This window comes from Asparagus officinalis, chromosome 8 (assembly GCF_001876935.1).
Source record: "Asparagus officinalis chromosome 8, Aspof.V1, whole genome shotgun sequence".
In the NCBI taxonomy this organism is placed as follows: Eukaryota; Viridiplantae; Streptophyta; class Magnoliopsida; order Asparagales; family Asparagaceae; genus Asparagus; species Asparagus officinalis.
In genome coordinates, this window is record NC_033801.1 from 85,765,798 (window position 1) to 85,789,245 (window position 23,448).

Below are 23,448 nucleotides of genomic sequence, written 5' to 3' on the forward strand. Positions count from 1 at the left end.
ACCATGCAATTCACATACATAATATTTAGTTTCAAACGCAAACATCCTATCAAATACTCAATCAGATGCATAATATTCAATTTCAATCGGATACAACTCCCTTCCCTCTCCCTCTCCCCCTCCCCCTGACACATTCACCTTCGACGTAAGCTCGGGTCAGTTCCTCGTCCGGTTGTGTGTGAAGTTGGGAGTGCATGACATCCTCATCGACTCGAACCGACTGTGTCGTCCGGTTGTGTGTGAAGTTGGGAGTGCATGACATCCTCATCGACTCGAACCGACTGTGAACATCCGACTTGGGCCTGCTGTGAGCCGTCAGCTTCATCATGTGCACCGCTTGAGCCTGCCCCTGTGTCCTCGGAATCGACGACGATCGTACTCAATTGGTCTCGCTCCTCACGTTCATCTCGTCTTGCATTACGCGTCCTTTGAAGAGCGGACCGAATCTTTTTGATCATGCGAAGGAACGTGTTCCTCGGCCCTGGCTCGGTAGTCGTTCGGATTGCATCATGCGCCATAGTAGAAAGTTCTTCGAGCTCTTGTACCTATACGATAAAAACCCCAAGAAAGCTATTATGATTTGGATGATAATAAAATAAAACTCACAAGATAACTGTATATTTTGCTTATACACTTACCAACTCTCTCTCAACTGGGCCTCTTGGTATGTATTCCTTAGGGGCTTTGTTCTCCTGAAATATCCACCGGCGAGTAATCCCCCAATACCACCGCAAATACACACCTAGGTCAGGTGCGTCAACCCTCTCCATCACCAACTGTTCTTCCCTGTTATCCCACCTCCTGATGTAAGCACTGTGAATATGTTCCCAATCTTGACGATGTGCACCTTTTCTGGGATTTCTCTCTATTATCTCCACAGGGCCCGGGATATGTTGTTGTAGCCCAAATAGTCGGAGCACACGGTCGGACACGTGGATCTCGACAATCTCAAAACATATGATCGGGACGCGAGCACGCCACACATCCGGCTCTTCTGTGCATATATCTGGTAGTGACTCTAAAACTTGTTCATATGGCTTCCAGTTGACCTGTAAAAAGATAAAGTAAAGCAGATTTCGGTAATAAATGATGTAATGATTGAAATTTTTTAGATATTATGATTTAATACATGTTCGTCCTCCATTTGATCGAGTTCGTTCCTATAGAAGTTTTCATGGCCCTTTGGTGAGGTATGCCAAGATCTAGATACATTCCATCTAATTTATATACAATGAGTTAGTATAAATTGAAATAAATGTATAAAATTACATGTAATCATATATTTTTCAAAATAACTTATTAATACCTGCAGCCTAACGGAATATGGTCATCGAGAGCACGTGCCTCTCTCAAATCTGGGCAACCCAAATGCAATCTTTCCCAAGACCATATCTGTAGCAGAGTGAGACAACCATTGAATTCTTTGTTTTGAACAAGAGCCACTTTGATCATCTCCCTATACAGATACGCTAACACGGCACTCCCCCATGACAATCCCTCACAATCCACAAGATCCTTCATCTCCCTATACAGATACGCTAACACGGCACTCCCCCATGACAATCCCTCACAATCCACAAGATCCTCCAGGAGTGGCAACCACCTCACGTGCACCGAATCCTTCGTGGAATCCGAGAATAGAATAGTACCGATCATGTGAAGTATGTATGCACGGGCATACATCTTGACGATCTCCTCAGTCGTATCTATAGGAACATTCATAAAACTGTTTCTCAACCATTCAAGTTTGATCCTTCCACCCCTCATGTGAGGAACTTGACCCAACAATGCTCCACACTTGTCTGACCAGTTGAAGTCGCCACTACCTGTGACAGCATCTCCATCCACTCGGAGTCCAAGCAAAACCCCAACATCCTGCAATGTAATCGTCGACTCTCCTTGGCGCAGGTGGAATGTGTTTGTCTCGGGCCTCCATCGTTCAACCAGTGTCGTCAAGAGAGCCTAATCAAGTCTCACCCATTTAATTTGTGAGCACTCAAAGAAGCATGCTTGACGGACATAATATTGGACATGTGGATCGGTCAACTCTTAGCTCGAGCGTGCACGAGTGTGATCAACGATAGTAATGCTCGGGGCCTACATATAATAAACAGTGCAAATGTTCAGTAACAACCAATAACTTAGAATAATCCTTGAATGAAAATGTAATTTATAACTACCAATCTAATTACCTCCCCAGTGTCAATCTTCGCGGATCGATGTCGAGGTTGGTCATAAAGGACCTCATACGTCAATGGCCCCGCCTCCATATCTGCACATATGATGATATAAATGAAACACATATGATGATATAATGAAGTAGAATATAATGAAAGTATAAACGAAGTAGAATAATTATCAAAGAATAGAATAATTATACCCATTAATTGCTATTTATTTGGATTGGTGGGACAATGAGATCTCATGTGGCCCGGTTGTCTACAATATCCACATCTATTTGTTTTTGGAACTCCTTCCCGACCTCCATCAATTGTAGACTTTATGCGTGTTGATCTCGGGCGTCCGGCTTGCCTCTTAAATTCAGGAGGTAACACATGCGGCCCGTTATAGGGTGGCCAGTAACGACTATCTACAATGGGATAAAAAAACTGACTGTATGAATCTATATAGTGGCTTGATTAGTACCCCTCAGAAGCGTATGTGTAATACGATGTATTTGCACCCCCAAATTGCTTGGTCGTAACCGCTATAACATGTGCACATGGTAATTTTTGCAATTCTGGAATATTACATGTGCATGCGCATTGTGTCCCTCGTAGATTGACGATGTAATTATGACCGTGATTGTCTGTAACCTCTCATTCATCTATAGCAAATCTCACAATCTTAGTCAATTTAGCTTGCTTAACACGAGCTCCTATAATTTCTTTATTTTTTGGGGTCAACAACGTCCCCCACTTCGCTCCATCCTCTCGCCGATTGACAAAATACTTATTTAGTCTATAAATATCCTCGCAACCAACGCCTGTATGGGCATTGCTCGAGCCCCCTTAAGTACACCATTGAAGCTTTCAGAACAATTAGTTGTCATCATGCAATAGTGATTCCCTCCATCTTTACTTAGTGCCCACCGGTCGACGTAATCGCTTTCCAAACTACTCTCAATCCAATCATGTGCAGCTGGAGATGTTGCCTTGATTTGATCCCGTATCCGATCATACACACACGTTTCGGGTGTAACACCCGCTTGCCAAAGAAGGTTTTGTAGATGTACTTGACCAAAGCTCTTTTTAAATTAGCTCTAATGTGTCGGAAGCAATAGCGGTGATTGTGATCAGAGCCAAATCTCCTGTACAATGCTCTTGGAATATCTTTCATCCTATCGGATATAAAAGTAATTTTTCTAGGAGGCAATACATTAAAAATATATAATTGGATGCAAGAAAAAAACCACTCCCAATTTTCGCTGTTCTCGACCTCTACAACTGCGAAGGCCAAAGAAAATAAGCCCTCATCTGCATCTACTCTTGTAGCGACAAGCAATGCACCCTTATATTTACCGTATAAGTGTGTCCCATCAATGCTAAGGATCGGCCGACAAAATTTAAATTCCTCGATCGAAGGACCAAATACCCAAAATACAGAGGTGAATTTATGAACTCCCGGATTGACCTCTTTGGTTATGAGTTTGTATTCAGATCCAGGATTGCTTTTTTGATCGCATCAAGATATTGAGGCAGAGTCGCGTAAGACTTCTCTCAATCACCAAATATTTTTGTCATCGTAATTCTCCTTGCATTCCACGCTTTGATATACGATATTTCAATCCACTTATCATGTGACACTCTCTCAAATATCGTATATCAAAACGTGGAATGCAAGGAGAATTGCGATGACAAAAATATTTGGTGATTAGAAGAAGTCTTACGCGACTCTGCCTCAATATTTTGATGCGATCAAAAGAAGCAATCTTGGATCTAAATACAAACTCATAACCAAATAGGTCAATCCGGGAGTTCATAAATGCACCTCTGTATTTTGGGTATTTGGTCCTTCGATCGAGGGATTTAAATTTTGTCGGTTGATCCTTAGCATTGATGGGACACACTTATACGATAAATATAAGGGTGTATTGCTTGTCGCTACAGGAGTAGATGCAGATGAGGGCTTATTTTCTTTGGGCTTCGCAGTTGTAGAGGTCGAGAACAGTGAAAATTGGGAGTGATTTTTTTCTTGCATCCAATTATATATTTTTAATGTGTTGCCTCCTAGAAAAATTATTTTTATATCCGATAGGATGAAAGGTATTCCAAGAACATTGTACAAGAGATTTGGCTCTGAACACAATCACCGCTATTGCTTACGACACATTAAGAACTAATTTTAAAAAGAGCTTTAGTCAAGTACATCTACAAAACCTTCTTTGGCAAGCGGGTGTTACACCCGAAACGTGTGTGTATGATCGGATACGGGATCAAATCAAGGCAACATCTCCAACTGCACATGATTGGATTGAGAGTAGATTGGTAAGCGATTACGTCGACCGGTGGGCACTAAGTAAAGATGGAGGGAATCGCTATTGCATGATGACAACTAATTGTTCTGAAAACTTCAATGGTGTACTTAAGAGGGCTCGAGCAATGCCCATACAGGCGTTGGTTGCGAGGGCATTTTATAGACTAAATAAGTATTTTATCAAGCGGCGAGAGGATGGAGCGAAGTGGGGGGCGTTGTTGACCCCAAAAAATAAAGAGATTATAGGAGCTCGTGTCAAGCAGGCCAGATTAACTAAGATTGTGAGATTTGTTATAGATGAATGGGAGGTTACAGACAATCACGGTCATAATTACACCGTCAATCTACGAGGGACACAATGCGCATGCACATGTAATATTCCAGAATTGCAAAAATTACCATGTGCACATGTTATAACGGTTACGACCAAGCAATTTGGGGGTGCAAATACATCGTATTACACATACGCTTCTGAGTGGTACTAATCAAGCCACTATATAGATTCATACAGTCAGTTTTTTTATCCCATTGTAGATAGTCGTTACTGGCCACCCTATAACGGGCTGCATGTGTTACCTCCTAAATTTAAGAGGCAAGTCGGACGCCCGAGATCAACACGCATAAAGTCTACAATTGATGGAGGTCGGGAAGGAGTTCCAAAAACAAATAGATGTGGATATTGTAGACAACCGGGCCACAGGAGATCTCATTGTCCCACCAATCCAAATAAATAGCAATTAATTGGTATAATTATTCTATTCTTTGATAATTATTCTACTTCGTTTATGCTTCATTATATTCTACTTCATTATATCATCATATGTGCTTCATTTATATCATCATATGTGCAGATATGGAGGCGGGGCCATTGACGTATGAGGTCCTTTATGACCAACCTCGACATCGATCCGCGAAGATTGACACTGGGGAGGTAATTAGATTGATAGTTATAAATTACATTTTTATTCAAGGATTATTCTAAGTTATTGGTTGTTACTGAACATTTGCACTGTTTATTATATGCAGGCCCCGAGCATTACTATCGTTGATCACTCATGCACACTCGAGCTGGGAGTTGACCGATCCACATGTCCAATATTATGTCCGTCAAGCATGCTTCTTTGACAATATTATGTCCGTCAAGCATGCTTCTTTGAGTGCTCACAAATTAAATAGGTGAGACTTGATTGGGCTCTCTTGACGGCACTGGTTGAACGATGGAGGCCCGAGACAAACACATTCCACCTGCGCCAAGGAGAGTCGACGATTACATTGCAGGATGTTGGGGTTTTACTTGGACTCCACGAGTGGATGGAGATGTTGTCACAGGTAGTGGCGACTTCAACTAGTCAGACAAGTGTGGAGCATTGTTGGGTCAAGTTCCTCACATGAGGGGTGGAAGGATCAAACTTGAACGGTTGAGAAACAGTTTTATGAATGTTCCGATAGATGCGACCGAGGAGATCGTCAAGATGTATGCCCGTGCATACATACTTCACATGATCGGTACTATTCTATTCCCGGATTCCACGAAGGATTCGGTGCACGTGAGGTGGTTGCCACTCCTGGAGGATCTTGTGGATTGTGAGGGATTGTCATGGGGGAGTGCCGTGTTAGCGTATCTGTATAGGGAGATGACCAAAGTGACTCTTGTTCAAAACAAAGAATTCAATGGTTGTCTCACTCTGCTACAGATATGGTCTTGGGAAAGATTGCATTTGGGTTGCCCAGATTTGAGAGAGGCACGTGCTCTCGATGACCATATTCCGTTAGGCTGCAGGTATTAATAAGTTATTTTGAAAAATATATGATTACATGTAATTTTATACATTTATTTCAATTTATACTAACTCATTGTATATAAATTAGATGGAATGTATCTAGATCTTGGCATACCTCACCAAAGGGCCATGAAAACTTCTATAGGAACGAACTCGATCAAATGGAGGACGAACATGTATTAAATCATAATATCTAAAAAATTTCAATCATTACATTTATTACCGAAATCTGCTTTACTTTATCTTTTTACAGGTCAACTGGATGCCATATGAACAAGTTTTAGAGTCACTACCAGATATATGCACAGAAGAGCCGGATGTGTGGCGTGCTCGCGTCCCGATCATATGTTTTGAGATTGTCGAGATCCACGTGTCCGACCGTGTGCTCCGACTATTTGGGCTACAACAACATATCCCGGGCCCTGTGGAGATAATAGAGAGAAATCCCAGAAAAGGTGCACATCGTCAAGATTGGGAACATATTCACAGTGCTTACATCAGGAGGTGGGATAACAGGGAAGAACAGTTGGTGATGGAGAGGGTTGACGCACCTGACCTAGGTGTGTATTTGCGGTGGTATTGGGGGATTACTCGCCGGTGGATATTTCAGGAGAACAAAGCCCCTAAGGAATACATACCAAGAGGCCCAGTTAAGAGAGAGTTGGTAAGTGTATAAGCAAAATATACACTTATCTTGTGAGTTTTATTTTATTATCATCCAAATCATAATAGCTTTCTTGGGGTTTTTATCGTATAGGTACAAGAGCTCGAAGAACTTTCTACTATGGCGCATGATGCAATCCGAACGACTACCGAGCCAGGGCCGAGGAACACGTTCCTTCGCATGATCAAAAAGATTCGGTCCGCTCTTCAAAGGACGCGTAATGCAAGACGAGATGGACGTGAGGAGCGACCAATTGAGTACGGTCGTCGTCGATTCCGAGGACACAGGGGCAGGCTCAAGCTGTGCACATGATGAAGCTGGCGGCTCACAGCAGGCCCAAGCCGGATGTTCACAGTCGGTTCGAATCGATGAGGATGTCATGCACTCCCAACTTCACACACAACCGGACGAGGAACTGACCCGAGCTCACGTCGAAGGTGAACGTGTCAGGGGGAGGGGGAGAGGGAGAGGAAAGGGAGTTGTATCCGATTGAAACTGAATATTATGCATCTGATTGAGTATTGATAGGATGTTTGCGTTTGAAACTAAATATTATGTATTCGATTTAGTATTGATTATTAGTATGTGAATTGCATGGTATGTATCCGATTGATTATGGATTTTTATTTGAGATTATTTATTGGTATGTGTGTTATTATGATTGTGATTGCATTGTGGATTGATATGTAACAGCAGGAGTTTGAATTTCCAGCGGAGTTCGTATTTCCAGCTATTTCCAGCTGAAAGAGTCTGCCAAATGGTCGGGGTTGGGAACCCCGACCATTTTGTGCACGAACACGAAACGATCGGGGTTCCCAAACCCGACCATTTTGTCGTAGCAAAATAAACATCAGCTACCTCTCTGCCAAATGGTCGGGGTTGCCAACGCCGACCAATTAGAGAAGGGCCTAAATTAGTCGGGATTGAAAACCCCGACTATTTTAGCTTGTCCATAGCTAAATAGTCGGGGTTGGCAACCCCGACTATTTAGCGACATCATTTAAAAAAAAAGACCCATTTCGTGGCCACGCTGCTGACGTGGCACGAAATGGGTTGGTTTTACTAATAAAAACCTGAATGAGTCGAATTTTATAATAAAAAATTAAATGGGTTTAATTCGAAAATTTGTTCCTTTAAATATAGACCTTAGGGTTTTTTTTTTTTTTTGCCCTACCCTTAACCAACCTAACTCATAATCCACACCCAAAGAGACTGTGAAGAGAGACAAGAGAGAAAGAGAGGAGGGGGAGAGACCACTGCCAGCAACCTCTGCCACCAATAGATGTTGATGGAATTGGGGCTAAGGGAGAAGGGAGGAAGGGAGAGATTTTAATCATTTTTGGTCACATGATCGGGTGCCATATCACACCCCGAACCCGTGAGCTCGTTGGCACGGTGTAATCCATGGTTACTAGTCGGAAATATGAAGCTAAGTGTTATGCGGGACTAAGTACTACACCACGTAAGTACAGTAGGAGCAACCTCTTGAAGCCCGTAGGAGTCACCTCTAAAGTCCACATCGCCTAATGGTAATAATGAGATGGACCGATTGTCATGCCGCGACAAAGACGTCACGTAATTAAGGTGAGGTGATTGTAATTCCCAAGATTTAGTCCCACATCAAAGATTGATTGGGTGATTGAATGATTTATAATATAAGTCCGATGAGTCAAATGCAATATTGACTAGTCAATATTAACAGTGGATTGAGTCAAATCATGTGTTGTACTCCATGGACACCAGGACTTACATCGCACCAACAGGCTCACGAGGCACGACATGCCACATTCAAGATAATCGTGTCAACTTGGAGGGATTAGTGAATTAACAATGTCCAGGGGGTTTTCGTAGAAAATGCCCCAAGTTTTGGAGGTTCTTGTGAAATTACCCAAAAATTATAGTTATGTATTTAAATGCTATCAAAAGAACCAAATTCTTTAGTTAAATGGAACTATCTTTCAAACCAAATAAAATAAAATCTTCTTTGATCATTTATGTTCATAAAATCTAGAATATCCAATAAAATAATATATCTAATACTCAAAATTTTCAAAGGATATTCACATATGAATTCAGAATCAAAGAAAACCACAGAAGAAAGTTGGATTTGAATTCAAAGACTTTAAACACCTTAACCTTCGATTCAATTTATTTTTTGCCCTACCCTTAACCAACCTAACTCATAATTCACGCCCAAAGAGACTGCACAAATTCATTTTTTAAGTTTTCCTGGTGTATTAATGTAATGCAAGAAAATAAGCAGTCATTATGCAAGTTCCAAATCATTGTAGGAACATAAATGCTGGAAAATGTTCATCAGTACAATGTAACCCAGCCTAACTAGTAAACCATATCTTTCATTTTGATCTTATACATTATAATCTGTATTCTGAGTTTTGTAATCCAATCATGTAATTGTTACAAACAAATAGCACTCCAATTATAGAATAGAACGGCTCATTTAATGCATGGAGTAGAATCTTCTGAAAAAACACAATGTATCATCCATATATGAGTTATGACATGTTGATAGGGACCATCTGCCATGGCGGACTGGTCATCCCAATTAGTAAGTAGGAAGAAAAATTATGCTCGTATCTAAGCAACAAGAGGGAATGACCTAAGAAAGTCTTCTCAATCGAAATCCTTCAGTCTATACTTCTGAATAGAGCCTTTTAGTTCAAACTTCATTGTCTTTCTGTATGGGGCTCAAAACATGCCTAGTTAAGTTCAATTTCTTCTATAAACCAACACTCAAAAGTTGTCCAAGAGTTGCCATACAAGAAACCTTTTTCATATAAATATAGGAAATGCACTCATACCAAAAAAATGTTTAGTCGGCAGCAGTGCCTCAGAGCGGCTTACTGGACATGGCGATTCTAAGGAACTATGTTTGCATGAGATTTTTCATTTTTACCCCCGACGTAAAAGTGATTACATCTAATATGAAATCCTTCTATGATCAATTGCTGGAACCATTGGCTAGATGTTTGAAAAGGGAACTAGATAAGTGTGGCTAGGGTACTAGATAGAAGTAAGACATTTTGGCAATGGTTATCAAGTGTAGTATACCAAGGACCTAGATTTCTGCTTTCTTCCGAGATGTTTACACCTCCAGGTTTACAGATCACTACCACTCTGTATCGAATTGCATGCAAAGATGAACTAATTCTCTAGCAACTACATGGCATGAATAAATGCATTTTGTGTCAAATGTAGAATGAGGATGTATAAGTTTATAATCACTCTCTTAGGTGAGCAGGGCTGACTATGTTTTCATGTGCCTTACACTTAAGATCACAAAACTTAAAACAGTTATTGCATTATGCATGAACTATTACCAATTCTAATTACAAAAAGATGTCACTACTCACATTGGATTGAAATCAGGTTTCTTGCGATGGTAAAAACTTTCAGTCCTTGCAGGTCACTTGACTTTGATTCAAGATGCATAACCTACACAGTTTTGGTGAGAAAAGCCTTGGCTCGATGATATTATGAGCAATGATTCCCTTATAATCTCCTGCATCCACAAAACAATTGGAGACTGTCTTTCCTACTGTCTGTTTTAAAGCCCCAAATTGTTATATCTACTAAGTGAAACAATGATAAAATGGGCCAGCATGGCTGCAGCATTTGATTACTAAACTAACAAATAAATTTTGATGATATGACAGCCAATCATATCAACTAAATATTGCAGTAATAATATCATCATGAAAGTCAGGCATAAGAACGAAGCAAACAATACTATAGGTTCAGATCTGTCCATGCCTAAACAATAGTACTCCCCTTCTAGTTTCTGTACTAAAAAGTCTTCTAACCTCATGTCTCGGCTCGGATCAAGCAATCACCAAGAAAAAATAGGCAAACAACAAAAACAGAATGGATTTTCAGGAGGAGAAATTTTCGGAATGGATTTTCAAAGTAAATCTGAAAATAAACTTCATTGGCTCAAACAAAAATGAAGAGTGGTAAGTTATGCTAGCTCCATTTAAAGAGAAAAACATCTTATAACTAAAATGTAGCATGAAAAACATCTGAGACAAGTAAATGCAGTAGCGTAATAAAAGATCAAAAAGATGGATTGCATATTTACCAAAGTTAAGGCAAAAGACAGCATTCAGATGGAACAGTGTAAACTCTAGTATATGAAAAACTAAGTAAACTCTAGCATATGAAAAACTAAGTAAGGACTGTATTAAATGAAACCATGGCCAGTTTGAGGATACAGCGGAGGATACAGTTGCATTGATAAAGTTCTCAAGCTTGAACTAGTCATTACTGCACATAGAAGTCAAGCACAAGCATACAAATAAATGGAGGAAAAGGTGGAACTTCACTGAAAATACAACATAGTGACCCAATCAAAGAAAATAAATACACTAAATACGTACCAGATAAATAACTGCTATGTTATTCAGTGTGACGATCGCAACTATTGCATGTTCATGTCTCCAAAACTTATCATACTTGGACATTGTGTTTTAGAATATGACAGTTTTCAAAAGAGAGAGTGCTTTTCTGAGAAATATCATCATTGGAATCAATCATATTCATCATATGAAGCTGAGGGGTCATATCTGTCCTTGAATCCCGTTATCATGAGAGACTTCGACCTTAAGCTCTCAGTTTTGCCTCTATTTATACTTATAGCTTCTGACATATGCTTAGGTCCTGGATTTGTAATAACAAGCCTAGACTTCGACATTGATGTATCAATGTTATCATTGTATCTTGGAGTACCAGCAGAAAATTTGCTCTGAAACTTAAGAGTCATGTGCTCTCGTATCACCTTGCTCACCTAGGTGTGTGAATTGGTCACGTAAGTCAGTCCGTTTTTGGGCAATTGTGGGGTTTTCGGACCAATAATTCTTTTCTTTTTTATGCTTCCTTCTCCAGTGCCCCTCTTGATGCTCACGATAATCATGCCTCTGTTCTTTTCTAGAGTTTTGCAGAACATTAATTACTTTTGATCTATCATTATTATAAAGAAGTGGTCTATCATAACCAGGTGAGGCTAGTTTTCTTTCAGATGCCTCATATCTCCCGTGCTGAAACTCATGAATACGTGCATTTATAACATCTGGGCTCCGATCAATAGAGAAAGCAGCAAGTTCTCCAGTATCTTTCACATCATATCCAATCCCACCTGCCTGCATGATCTCCTCCATGTGCTCTTCAATTATGTCCCGCAAGACCTTCAGAACAAATGATTTAAAATGATACCGATAGTATATATGACGAAGATGATTATACATTATGATATATGAATAAAAAATATTGAAACGAACATATAAATTTCACTTAATCGAATTAATTGAAAGGGAAGTATACAAATTTGAACTTTGATAAAATTGAAATGTTACATTGGGAATTTATGATAAATTCAATCTATTTTCATGCATGAACAGCAGATGATGAGCAAGAACTTGTGTCCAGGGCTTTATCTTATATAGTAGTGTAAACTTATATAAATGGGGGAATGGGTATGAACTGACAGCTCATGTAACAAAATGAGCTGCACCTTTACAACTACTAAACCCCACGCATGTGTCCGTGTAATTGAGCTAGCCACTTAAGTGGATAAGAGAAGTGGTCCAGCCAACTTATTATTCATTCATTTTGCTTACGTGTGCGTTCATGCATGTAGTTGAGCTAGAATCCAGTTAAGTAGATAAGAGAAGTTGTCCATCCAACTTATTATCCATTCATTTTGCTTTGAGATCGGTGTTGGCATGTGTGTAATTCGTGTTGGCATGAGATACACCTCCCTGCTTCTCTCTCCTCTCTCTGCTCTTCTTCTCTCTCTCTCTCTCTCACTCTCTCTCCTCTCCTCTCTGCTCTCTCTCTGCTATCGATATTTTTATATATATACTATATATTTATATATATATATATATATTATATATATTATATATATGTATTATATATATATATATATATATTAGTATATAGATAGATAGAGAGAGAGATAAGGGAAGGTAATCGTCGTTCTTTCCCACCAAAAAAGAGTACATGCTGGGGAAAAAGATAACCACACTATCATAGATCTCGTTAAGACAGTTTACAAACCTCTGTTGCGTTTCGCTTCACTTTCTTCCCGCGGTATGATGTTCTCCTCCGTTTATAATCCCTTTCCTCAGCTAATAGCTCCTCCCTCGTTTTGGCTTTGCCCGAATCCTTGAAAATGTAGATAAAAAATGAGCATATAGACAAGTTGAGTAGCAATACACATATTACCACTAAACTGATATTAGTCAATATATATCTTTCAAAGAAGCATAAAGAAGGGAATAAGAATTTTAATATGACATTACTCCTTTCACCATCATTATGTTATACGCATACTTAACTTAAAATTAATCCAGTTTTCTAATTTTAAGCTTAATATGGAAATTTAGCTACTCTACAGTTTTTAATTTAACTAAACTGACTAAAGTCGACATGATGTAACCCAAAAGAAAGGTTGAGTTGGGCTAAAATAGGTGAAATCTGAACCCAAGCTCAGCCATAGTTTTGCTAGACTTTAGAATGTCACATGTGCTGGGTTGCAGTTATCCTAAATTACTCCTCCAACTCTTTACCTTCATAACTTGGAGGACTTAATTATGATTCTATTGTAACACTCGGGGTCAAGTGAGGTGGTCTTGAACAACTTACATGAAACTGGAGAAACTTGTTTGTACACACTATTCAGCTCTCTATTGCTTGACAGTTAAGTGTTACCAAATATTTGGCAGCCTTTGGCCCACATTATGAAGACGTGGACGACGTATATACTTTTCCTGTAGACAGTATACAAGAGGTAGGCCTGAGTGGACGACGTATATACTTGTTTGTACAAACTGGAAGCATTTGCCTTGATTTATTTTGACAATTATGCATATGCATCATGTGCTCGTGTGCACATAAAGGTACGTATTGTACATTCAGTTCGGGGAAAATAAATTTAAAGACTACAGTGATAGAAGCAACATCCTTAATTATCTATAAAAGCAAGTTTCAGATGTGTTACTTATCCAAACAAATGGAATGCAACATTACAGCTCAAAACTAAGTTTTATGTTCTCATCAAACAATTAATAACATCTATAACTTGAAGGTTTAAGTCAATAAACTCGTCTAATAAGGAAAAATGTATCAGAAGAGCAAAAAAATCATGATCATTGAACTAATTAGTCATTGTTAATCTTCCTTTATTTCTTTGGTCTATAGTTTTGGCAGTCAGGATTGAGCATGCACCAGAATCCGATGATGGAAACTGGATGAGATTGAAAGAGGGTTCTATAATTAGAATATAGGAAATCGGAAACAGACAAGTATTGGAAGGTGAAAGAGAGAGAAGATTAGGTAGAATTCATGATGACCTGGAACTTTATATAAATATTAACTAATTGGTTAACAAATTCTAGATAGTACTAATAGATATAATAACTAAATTTAATTTGAATGAAAGAGAGAGCAAGATATTACAGATTATATGTATAGCTAGAAAATATATTATTAATATCGTGGAATTTTCATTATTTTATAAAAATCATATATTATTTATATATTTATATTACTATTAGTCTAATACAATTAATATTAATTTAAAAATAGACAAAATAAACTAAACATAAAAAAGTTTCCAAAGACACCAAACTCACAAAATTTAATAATTAATTACAAAGCTCACACAAATATATCTCAATACAGCTGAACTCTTCAAACAAACTAACTTTAAAAAAGATAATACTAACACTACACCTTCAGTCAAACAGACAAACACTGAAAGTTCCAGAAAATCCTAAATTTTACTGAAGGGAAGGTAAAGACTAACAGTAACCAACATATAATGAGTCAGGATGCGAGACAATCTCGACAAGGCAGTTGAGATCAGTAGCAGCAAGGTAGTGATGAGGAAACAGGAGGTAGGGTAGTGATTCGAGCGAGGAAAGAGAAGAGGAGAACAGGGTCACAGGAGAACCCAATGGAGTGTGTGGAAGAGAGAGGACTGTCAATACTACCACTAGTGAAGAGGGTGCAGGGGTCGGAAGACAAACAAAAAGTAGAATTAATCAGGACTTGCTGAGAGAGGAATAACACAAGAGGAGAAAAGAGAGGAGCGCATGTTCTAGAGCAGAACTACCAGGTGGTTAGCATGGTGAGTGCACAGCTTTCGGCCTTAGTTGCAGTGAAACAATCAACTGCAATTGAGCACATTTTGCAGCTACAATCACAGTTCACCTACCTGCAACATAGGAAGGCGAGTTTGCAGCCAAAAATTAGCGATTGGCGCCTGCAAGGTGAACAACATGAGCGATAATTGACCAAATTATATGCATCACGCTATATGCAAAAGATCTGGCTATATTTGCAAAACAGTTCCATTTTGGAGGGAAAAGCAAAAACCTATTGGTTTTATTTTTTAGTAGAGTGGTTGACTTGACATGGAGGGAGTAGATTGATAAAATAATCATGTTGATAGCTATAAAAGAATGAAGGATAAAATGTCCACTTCAAATTTAACAAGCATTTGGATCTCAAGATAATAGTATAGATTTATTCAACATGAAAGATGTCCAGAACCAATAGAACTAACTGCCATCACTAGAATACTAGATTAATGTCTCAACATAACAAATCTTGCTAATTTTTAAAAAAGTTCCCACCCTTGTATCAAAGAGATAGATTATAAGAAAGGGGGGAAAAAGGAAGTAGTGACTCTCTTTTATAACTTATCTAACCACATGCCGTAAATTCTAACCCTGAAACCCAGGTATAGTAGTTATTAATCTTGCCATGGACCTAACAATAGAATGAAAAAGTCTAGATCATTTAACTTGAAAATAAAAGGGCCAGTCAATGACAAGGAAGGGCTTATAGAATCAGATTCAAAGTATCTATCACCAGTTGAGATCGAACTGCCTTACTCATGCAAGATTAGTGTTGAACAGTGGAGCTAAGGAGGCTAACGTACAGCCTGCATTACCCAAATTTGTTAAATAACTCAAAGCTAGAAACTCGTTACTAGGGGTACAAGAAGGCTCAATATGGAGAATTCATGCATTTCAACCTGCCCAGACCAAGTCACACCTACTTAACTGACTATTCTGCAGGCAATTGGAGAAAGCAGTCCTTCAACTAATTTGTCAGCCTCATCCAACATCATAAACTCGCACCTTAATCTAGCTTTTGCTAGATAAATCCAGAAATCTGGTAGTTTTATTTCTGTTTTGTCCTAGGTAGATTAGAATCTCCAGCCATGTAAAGAAAATCATGGAAGAAACAAAATAGAATATCAGTAGAGATTATCTGACTAATGTGCCATGATATCTTTTAGTATATTTGTGAAAAAAAATAATGTTTGTAGATGCATGGTAAGAAATGCTCAAACTACATCATGTTCTATATATAGAACTTGAAAGTACGTAGAACTAGAACAAAAAGGACCGGGCAGATCATTAAGTTTGGCATTATTAGATGGATTATGATCACAGAAGATTAGAGCCTTTTTCTAAAAGGTGCGACTAAACACTTCTCATTTCGTATAAGAAAAAACTAAAAGAATCAGCAATCTTTTAAATATTTTAAAGTGTCAATTCACACACATTTCTCTGCCTCTGGTGTATTAAATGAACAAGGGAAAGATCAGCAATCAATTTGTGCAGGTCATGAAGTAATTCAAGGATTGAAACATTCTCATATCCTCTTTTAACTAAGAAGAATGATCTGACCAACTGTAAATATATTTAACAAATTATAAATGTAATATGAATGCTCTCTGAGGTTAAATTACCTGGTTATTTCCTCGCTGCCAAAAAAGTCCATCATGTTCTGATACAGCTCTATAGTTAGGACGGTTTTCTCTTATCTCGCAAGCCCTTGTTGAAGCATATAAATATGCATTCAATCTGAAAAAGATGAAAGCATTTATTTCAATAGAATAGCAAAGTGAAAGCAACTTCTACATTATAGCGAATATTTATTTCATCACAGTATCACAGATACCTGCAATTAACACCAAAACAACACCTGATAGGCCAATATCAGATATCATAATCAGGATGAGTTTCGTTTCTAATTGAAGAAAAGTATCAGTCTCGCCAAAAAGAGACATGTAAACTCCAAAGACAAACTTAACAAAAACAGACTAAGCTGATAGCAACCCTAAGACATAAATTAATACTAGTAAACATTTTATATATGTTGAGCCCAGTGCAGATACCTGAAAACTGTAATTATAGCTGATTCCATATTATCAAGACCTGACAATTTTTTTCATGTGATCGAAGTCTTAGCTCCAATTAGGCAAGAACAAAGCATCTAAATCATCTCTATATATAACATCAGAGGCTTGCAGCTTTGCACTGATGGACATTAAGCCTCGACCGTTTCATTAAAAAAATATAAACAAAAATGGGGCCCATGAGTGCCTTCTTCAAAAAAAATTTTGAGAAAAACTCATGCATTGTGCGTGAAAAACCCCTAAGTTAAATATTTGCAAAGAAATTAGAAATGCAGCTACTAACATCTTTTACAGGATCAATTTTTCTTAATGCATGTGCAATGCCAATGCCTAAGTACCAATAATATTGAAAATGATAAGTTGAAATTACAAGAAAAATGATCTTGGATGAAGATATTAAATGAAAAAATAGTTAGAAAAATATTTTGCAAAGAAATTAGAAATGCAGCTACTAACATCTTTTACAAAAATCAATTTTTCTTAATGCATGTGCAATGCCAATGCCTAAGTACCAATAATATTGAAAATGATAAGTTGAAATTACAAGAAAAATGATATTGGATAAAGATATTAAATGAAAAAATAGTTAGAAAAATATTTTGAATAGGCAACGTTTCACAAAATCCAAATACTTTAAGAAAAATGGAAAATCAAGTGAAAATCGAAAAGTTTATTGTATTTTGATCTGGATCTTAATTGAATCTAACCTAAATCTGAATCATCTGCAGCTATATGGCAAAAATGAAACATCGCAAATCAACAGTCATGCTTAATCATCTTTAATCGTCATGGTCAAGCAAGCGTAATAATGTATAATAGAAGCTTCATACAAAAAACATTGTCATCTTCACTTTATAAGGTTCATATATTGTGTAAGCAAAAAGGAACCAAATAATGTGATGATAACAACCTGGAAGATTTGAGTTGCTGCAGATAGGATAGAGAAGATAGTTAGAATTTCTACTTTTTCTCATTTTAGTTGGGATTTCAGTTAGTACATTTTAGTTATGATTTCTATTGCATTTACCTTTTTAGGAAAATCTAGTTTGGATTTCATTTAATATTTTAGTCAGGATATTTATTTGTTTTTGTTTGTTTGTATGCGTGGTCCACTCATTATAAATAATCTGTAGAAACCTCTTTTGGTATGGAGAAGAGAAGAAACTATCAAAACACTCCATGTTTTTAAGATCCCCTACAAGTTACAGTTTTATTTTGGCGTGTTGTGAGTTGCCAGGGTAGGAAGCCTACAATTCAGCTTTTCTTGTCTTTATAAATCTTAGATCCTAGAATTACAACTTACACAAATTAACCCTCAACAAATCTCCGTTCTGTCCAATTTTCCAACTCAAGACCAACACAAAATAACATCAAACCCCACTTCTCGATGTAGCAGCCAATCAAAATTTCCTACTAGTTGTTGATGCCATTGTTGCCATCATCATCAAAAAATCCCTCCAGTATTCATCTTCCCTCTCCCCCTTCTTTCCCTTGATACTTCTCGTCAAACCATACACCCAAACAATGAAGACGGCTCTTCTGTGCCCGAGCATCCTAGCAAACCCTCCAGTCAGCATTCAAGATAGCTCCCAGAAAACAGTCACACTAAATGCATAGAGTTTGCACTATAGCATAGAACTCCTCGAAAGGGTGTATCTTTTGGATCTCGGGTCATAAAATTCTTCGCGTCTTTGAAGTCATATCTAGCAACAGCAATCCATACAAAATTCCCTTTCTTCAATACCTCATTAATCACGTTTTTCATTATGAGGATGAAGTTCTAATGCACCTCCAGTAATGTGTCATCCATTTGGGCAGAAATTTACCTAGTCACTAATGATTTATTTGAATATTAATGTCAACCAAGAAAAATGTTCAATTACATAATAAAGCCCCATTCCACAAACATATGGTGTTCTGTCCAAAGATACAAATTGAAGAAATTTGTACTAACAAGTTTGTCCTTACTTTCTAAACCTGGTGAAGTGGACTTTAGCTTTTCCACAAATAGGAGTTGTAAATTACCAACGTACAAGCTTATTAGCAGTGTAGCAGCATGCTATAAACATGATGATGCATCATAAGGACGATCTAGGAATCAACTTAACAAAAATTAGCTGAAAAGTCTCCGGCAAAAAATAAAAATGAATTCCACACTGTTTCTGTATGAACAAAACACTAGGCAAGCAAAATAGGAGAAAAAGGAGACATACAGCTGAGATTTGGGAACCTTTCGGGCAAACCATAGTTCCTTAATCCTTTCTTCTAGCAGCAACCTCTCGTGTAACGCAGCAACTGCAGCCGCAATCTGCGAGACAAATACCCGGCCACCATCTGACTCTTCCACATTCTTTGAAATCTCTAAGCCTCCAGAAGATTTCGGCTGAGAATATTCACACCCCTTCCCATCGATACCATCATCACTAGTGACGCTCACAGAACCATCCTTTGACTTAAACACCATAGAATTGAACCCAACATTCAACAATGATTCTCTAAGCATTGCTATCGCAAATAACCTACCATTTGCTACCCCATACAAAATAGAAAGCTGAGATGCTAGCCACATAAGGCTACTAACTAACTTTGGACACTCAAAAGAATTAGTAGCTTTTGAGTTAAGGGAACATAAAGCTTCCCTCCGAACAACTTTCAAACATAGTTTGAAAAGAAGAAACACATGGTCTCTCATCGCCGCATCAATCACAACCCCGAATCGAGGCGAATTAGATATAACCCATCTCTTAAACCCACATTCTTCAAGCCTATCCAGACCAGAAGCCACGCGAAGAACAGCGCAAGAGTAAGCGGCCGGGTAATCTTCCGCCCACGCCTCCACCTCGCATCTCAAAGCCCAGAACTCCGATGGCAGAATCTTCAACTCAGTCCCCCTTTGCTCCTCTTTGCGGGCATCACGAATGAAGTTGGCGCATTCGGCGGAGATAATGGCAGGAAGAAGGAAGGTTTGGGTGGAGGAATCCGCGTCGGGGAGCTTGTGAAGGGAGACGACAGCCGGGCAATCTTTATAGAAGAAACAATCGTCGCCGTCGTCGTCGTTGTCGTCGAGGGAGAAGCATAGATCTTCGCCGGATTCGTGGCAAAGGGGGTTTTGGTTGATGGGAGAGGGTTTTGTGTAGCGAAGGGTTTTGAGAAGCTCGAGAGAATCAAGAAGAGGAGGAGTTGAAGGGGAGGAGGAGCAGAGGAGGGAGTGGCGGAAGAGGGATTCCGGCGGGAGACGGTGGCGGGAATCGTGAGGGCAAACGCAGAAGGAATCTTGAGAGGGACTGGAGAAGGAGGAGGAGAGGGATTTGATGGTGGATTCAGCGGCGAGGATTGCGTCCTCGAGGAGCGAGATTGAAGAAGGGAGATCGGAGGTGGGAGGATTAGGGTTAGGGTTTGGAGAGGAGGAGGCGGTGGTGGTTTGGGCGTCGAGTGAGTCCATGGTGCAGCCACCGAGAACGAGGCAACCACAGATCAACGTACGCCGTCTCGGGCCTATTTGGTTGTCTAGGGGAAAGAATGGGCCAAATACCCATATTGGTATTTTAATTCCACTCTATTTATCAAGAAGATATTTTAATTAGGTAAACATATTTTAAGGTATTTTAATTGATTCAACTTATCAATAAAACCATTTTTCTTGTCGGTGACTAGTTTTCCGGCAAGAGCTCGTCACGTGCGTGGCATATGATGACTTAAACTATTTTTTAGTTGCTGATGTGGCACGGATCTGTCCTATTTTAGCTGAATTGGGATTTTTAGAAGGTTAATTCCCGCATTTAAACATTGTCATGTCAGAAAATCTGTGCTATATCAGTAACTAAAAAATAGTTTAAGTCATCACGTGCCGCGCACGTGACGAGCTCTCGTCGGAAAACTAGTCGCCGACGAGAAAAAGGGCCTTGTTGGTAAGTTGAATCAATTAAAATGCCTTAAAGCAGGTTTGTCTAATTAAAATATATTCTTGATAAACGGGGTGGAATTAAAATATCAATATAGGTCTTTAGCCAAAAAAATTTAATAAACGTTAATTATTAATTATTAAAAAATAAAAAGTTAATTAGGGGAAAAAAAGTTCTCGACTAAAATGAACGAGAAGGATTAGGTTGAGAAGACACTCTCAGTAATGACTGCGTATTAGAAAATCCTCATAAGCTATTTCTATTTGAGAAAACCACATTAATTTTGGGAATGTTCATACATATCCCTTCTCAACAGGATATTTTTGAGTTAATCGTCTGAACTAGGAGTGATAAATCGTATCATCTGAGAAAATATCTGAAACCGGATACAGGTATAGTTACTCAAATCTATAACCAATAGGATATGGTTACAGATATGGTTTTGTAGTGAAATATATGGATCCGTATCCGAAATATCAGAATGCATATTAGTCATACCCTTATGATAGCTTTAATTCTTAGATTATGAATTTGTGGTTAATTTTGATGATCAAGATGACTAATCTTAGCTTTTCAGCTATAATGAATATATTAACGAACTCTTTTGTATTATATGAACTATGTTTTTCTCAATATTATTTAGTTTTATCATATCCATTTTGTATCTGCATACATATTCGCTTATATACCCGCATGTATATCCATAACCGTATCCGATTTTAACGGATATACATATTAATTTTCCTTACTGTGGTATATATGTATCCGTATCCGAGATGGGTAAGCGGATATGAACATGGCAAGCATCATATCCGAGCTGTATTCAAACCGAATGCACCCCTAGTCTGAACCCTACCTGAAAAAGTAACCTTGAGCTATTTATAATGTTCTTTTCCCTTTTTCCCCCCCCCCCCCCCCCTCTTTCTTCNTCATTCTAACAAAATGCGAGCTAATTTGTTTATGGATGAGGGTATGTTAGTCATTATAAGTCACACAACATGTTAAACTTAACAATGTTAGTTAGCGGGGGTTAATTGAGAAACGTTGAAGGGATTTTGTCAAAATTTCAAGGTTGAAGAGGTCAACACTCTGGGCATGTTTGTTTCACCAATTTTATGGAATAGGAATGGTATTTGGACCTGACAATGGCGTTTTCGTAATTAATGGATTCCAAATGAATCCTAATCCTGAGTTTGGTTCAAAAATTTTTTATAGAATTGCTAATCTATAAAGTGGCTCAAACAGTGTATATTTCAGGAAATCCAAATCCACTCCATTTGCTAGGAATTGGGTGGAATTTCTGACACCTCTCCTCTTTTTTATTCTGATTCCTAATCCTATTCCTAATCCTTGGGTGAAACAAACATAGAATACAAAAAAAATAGGATTCCATAAAACTAAAACTTGTCTATAAATTTTTTATGGATTAGGTTGGAATCCATAAATAAAATAGGATTCCTAATCCTATTCCTACTCTCTATTGAACCAAACAGGCCCTATACAAATTAAAAATAGGTGATGGGGTTTTAAGAATGATAAATTTCAAAATAGACCATATTAGAACTTTATTTGTAAAAGTTGATCCATTTACAATTTATTCACCATTTTCGACCGGGTTTTAGCCAATTGGCTGAAACTGGGTCGAAAATAGTGAATAAAATTTCACAGGATTCTAAATTCTATGAAGTTTAGTGCCTAATGACCCAACCTAATACTAATTAAGCTGAGTAATTTGGCAACTAAACTTCATAGGATTTAGAATCCCGTGAAGTTTTTGAGATTTATTAACCATTTTCGATCCAGTTTCAGCCAAGTGGTCGATACTAGGTCAAAAGTGGTAAATAAATCTCAAAGTGACCGGTTTTTATAAATAAATTTCTAATAGAGTCTATTTTGAGAACTTGTCCTTTTCTGAAACACTCCCATAGTTGAGGGGTTTTCCAAAATTAATGCTAATTACAAACGGAGTTAAAAAGGGCAAAAAAAAAAAGTATTTAATATCGAAAACCCCACTTGCTTTATTTGCCGGAAAGCACCCAAAAGCGTGTATACGTGCACTCCCTACGCAATTGAGAGCATCCGGCATTATCTGGCTCTTGCTGCTGCTGCTCCTCCTCCTCCTCCTCCTCCTCCTCCTCCTCCAGATCAACAACATGGGTTTTGAAGTTGGAACCGCAGTTGGAAGTGGAGTAGATTATGGCCACAGAATCATATCAAGATCATCGAAGCGGGATTTAGTAAAGACAAGCGCAGGAGCAATAGTCTCATTATTATTATTTAGGAATAGAAAGACTGAGGAAAGAGGAATGAGGTTCAAATTGAAGGGCTGCAATCCTATTCCTCCCCCTACACCGACACCAGCAACATCAGCCTTTCAATTGTCGGCATCGG

General features: G+C 38.4%; 4 protein-coding genes and 1 long non-coding RNA gene across 6 annotated transcripts in view; 2 read left to right on the plus strand and 3 right to left on the minus strand.

Annotated features, from left to right (window-relative positions):
- On the minus strand, positions 204–1,521 carry LOC109821468 (serine/threonine-protein phosphatase 7 long form homolog). Its single transcript, XM_020387654.1, has 4 exons — positions 1,307–1,521; positions 1,130–1,217; positions 639–1,049; positions 204–545 (listed from the first exon to the last, which is right to left on the minus strand). Exons 1-4 carry the CDS (start codon positions 1,519–1,521, stop codon positions 204–206), a joined length of 1,056 nt encoding a protein of 351 aa, XP_020243243.1.
- On the minus strand, positions 1,528–10,488 carry LOC109820419. The gene is made up of 3 exons (XR_002241840.1): positions 10,296–10,488; positions 2,193–2,272; positions 1,528–2,097 (listed from the first exon to the last, which is right to left on the minus strand). It is a non-coding gene; the product is annotated as an uncharacterized LOC109820419 (long non-coding RNA).
- Positions 5,852–7,867, plus strand: LOC109820418 (serine/threonine-protein phosphatase 7 long form homolog). Its single transcript, XM_020386558.1, has 4 exons — positions 5,852–6,256; positions 6,346–6,433; positions 6,511–6,921; positions 7,015–7,867. Exons 1-4 carry the CDS (start codon positions 5,865–5,867, stop codon positions 7,231–7,233), a joined length of 1,110 nt encoding a protein of 369 aa, XP_020242147.1. The 5' UTR covers positions 5,852–5,864; the 3' UTR covers positions 7,234–7,867.
- On the minus strand, positions 11,100–20,658 carry LOC109820417 (U11/U12 small nuclear ribonucleoprotein 48 kDa protein). 2 transcript variants are annotated; one of them, XM_020386556.1, is made up of 6 exons: positions 19,369–20,658; positions 16,706–16,820; positions 15,158–15,205; positions 12,997–13,104; positions 11,319–12,122; positions 11,100–11,205 (listed from the first exon to the last, which is right to left on the minus strand). In XM_020386556.1, the coding sequence occupies exons 1-5, from the start codon at positions 20,595–20,597 to the stop codon at positions 11,691–11,693; spliced, it is 1,932 nt and encodes a 643-aa protein (XP_020242145.1). In that variant the 5' UTR covers positions 20,598–20,658; the 3' UTR covers positions 11,100–11,205; positions 11,319–11,690. The 2 variants fall into 2 exon arrangements, with proteins under 2 accessions (XP_020242145.1, XP_020242146.1); XM_020386557.1 differs by lacking the exon at positions 15,158–15,205.
- Positions 23,211–23,448, plus strand: part of LOC109821469 — a 4,058-nt gene continuing 3,820 nt past the window's right edge. The window contains exon 1 of the mRNA XM_020387655.1: positions 23,211–23,368. Coding sequence (XP_020243244.1) covers positions 23,211–23,368 — 158 coding nt within the window. The remainder of the gene's footprint in view (positions 23,369–23,448) is intronic.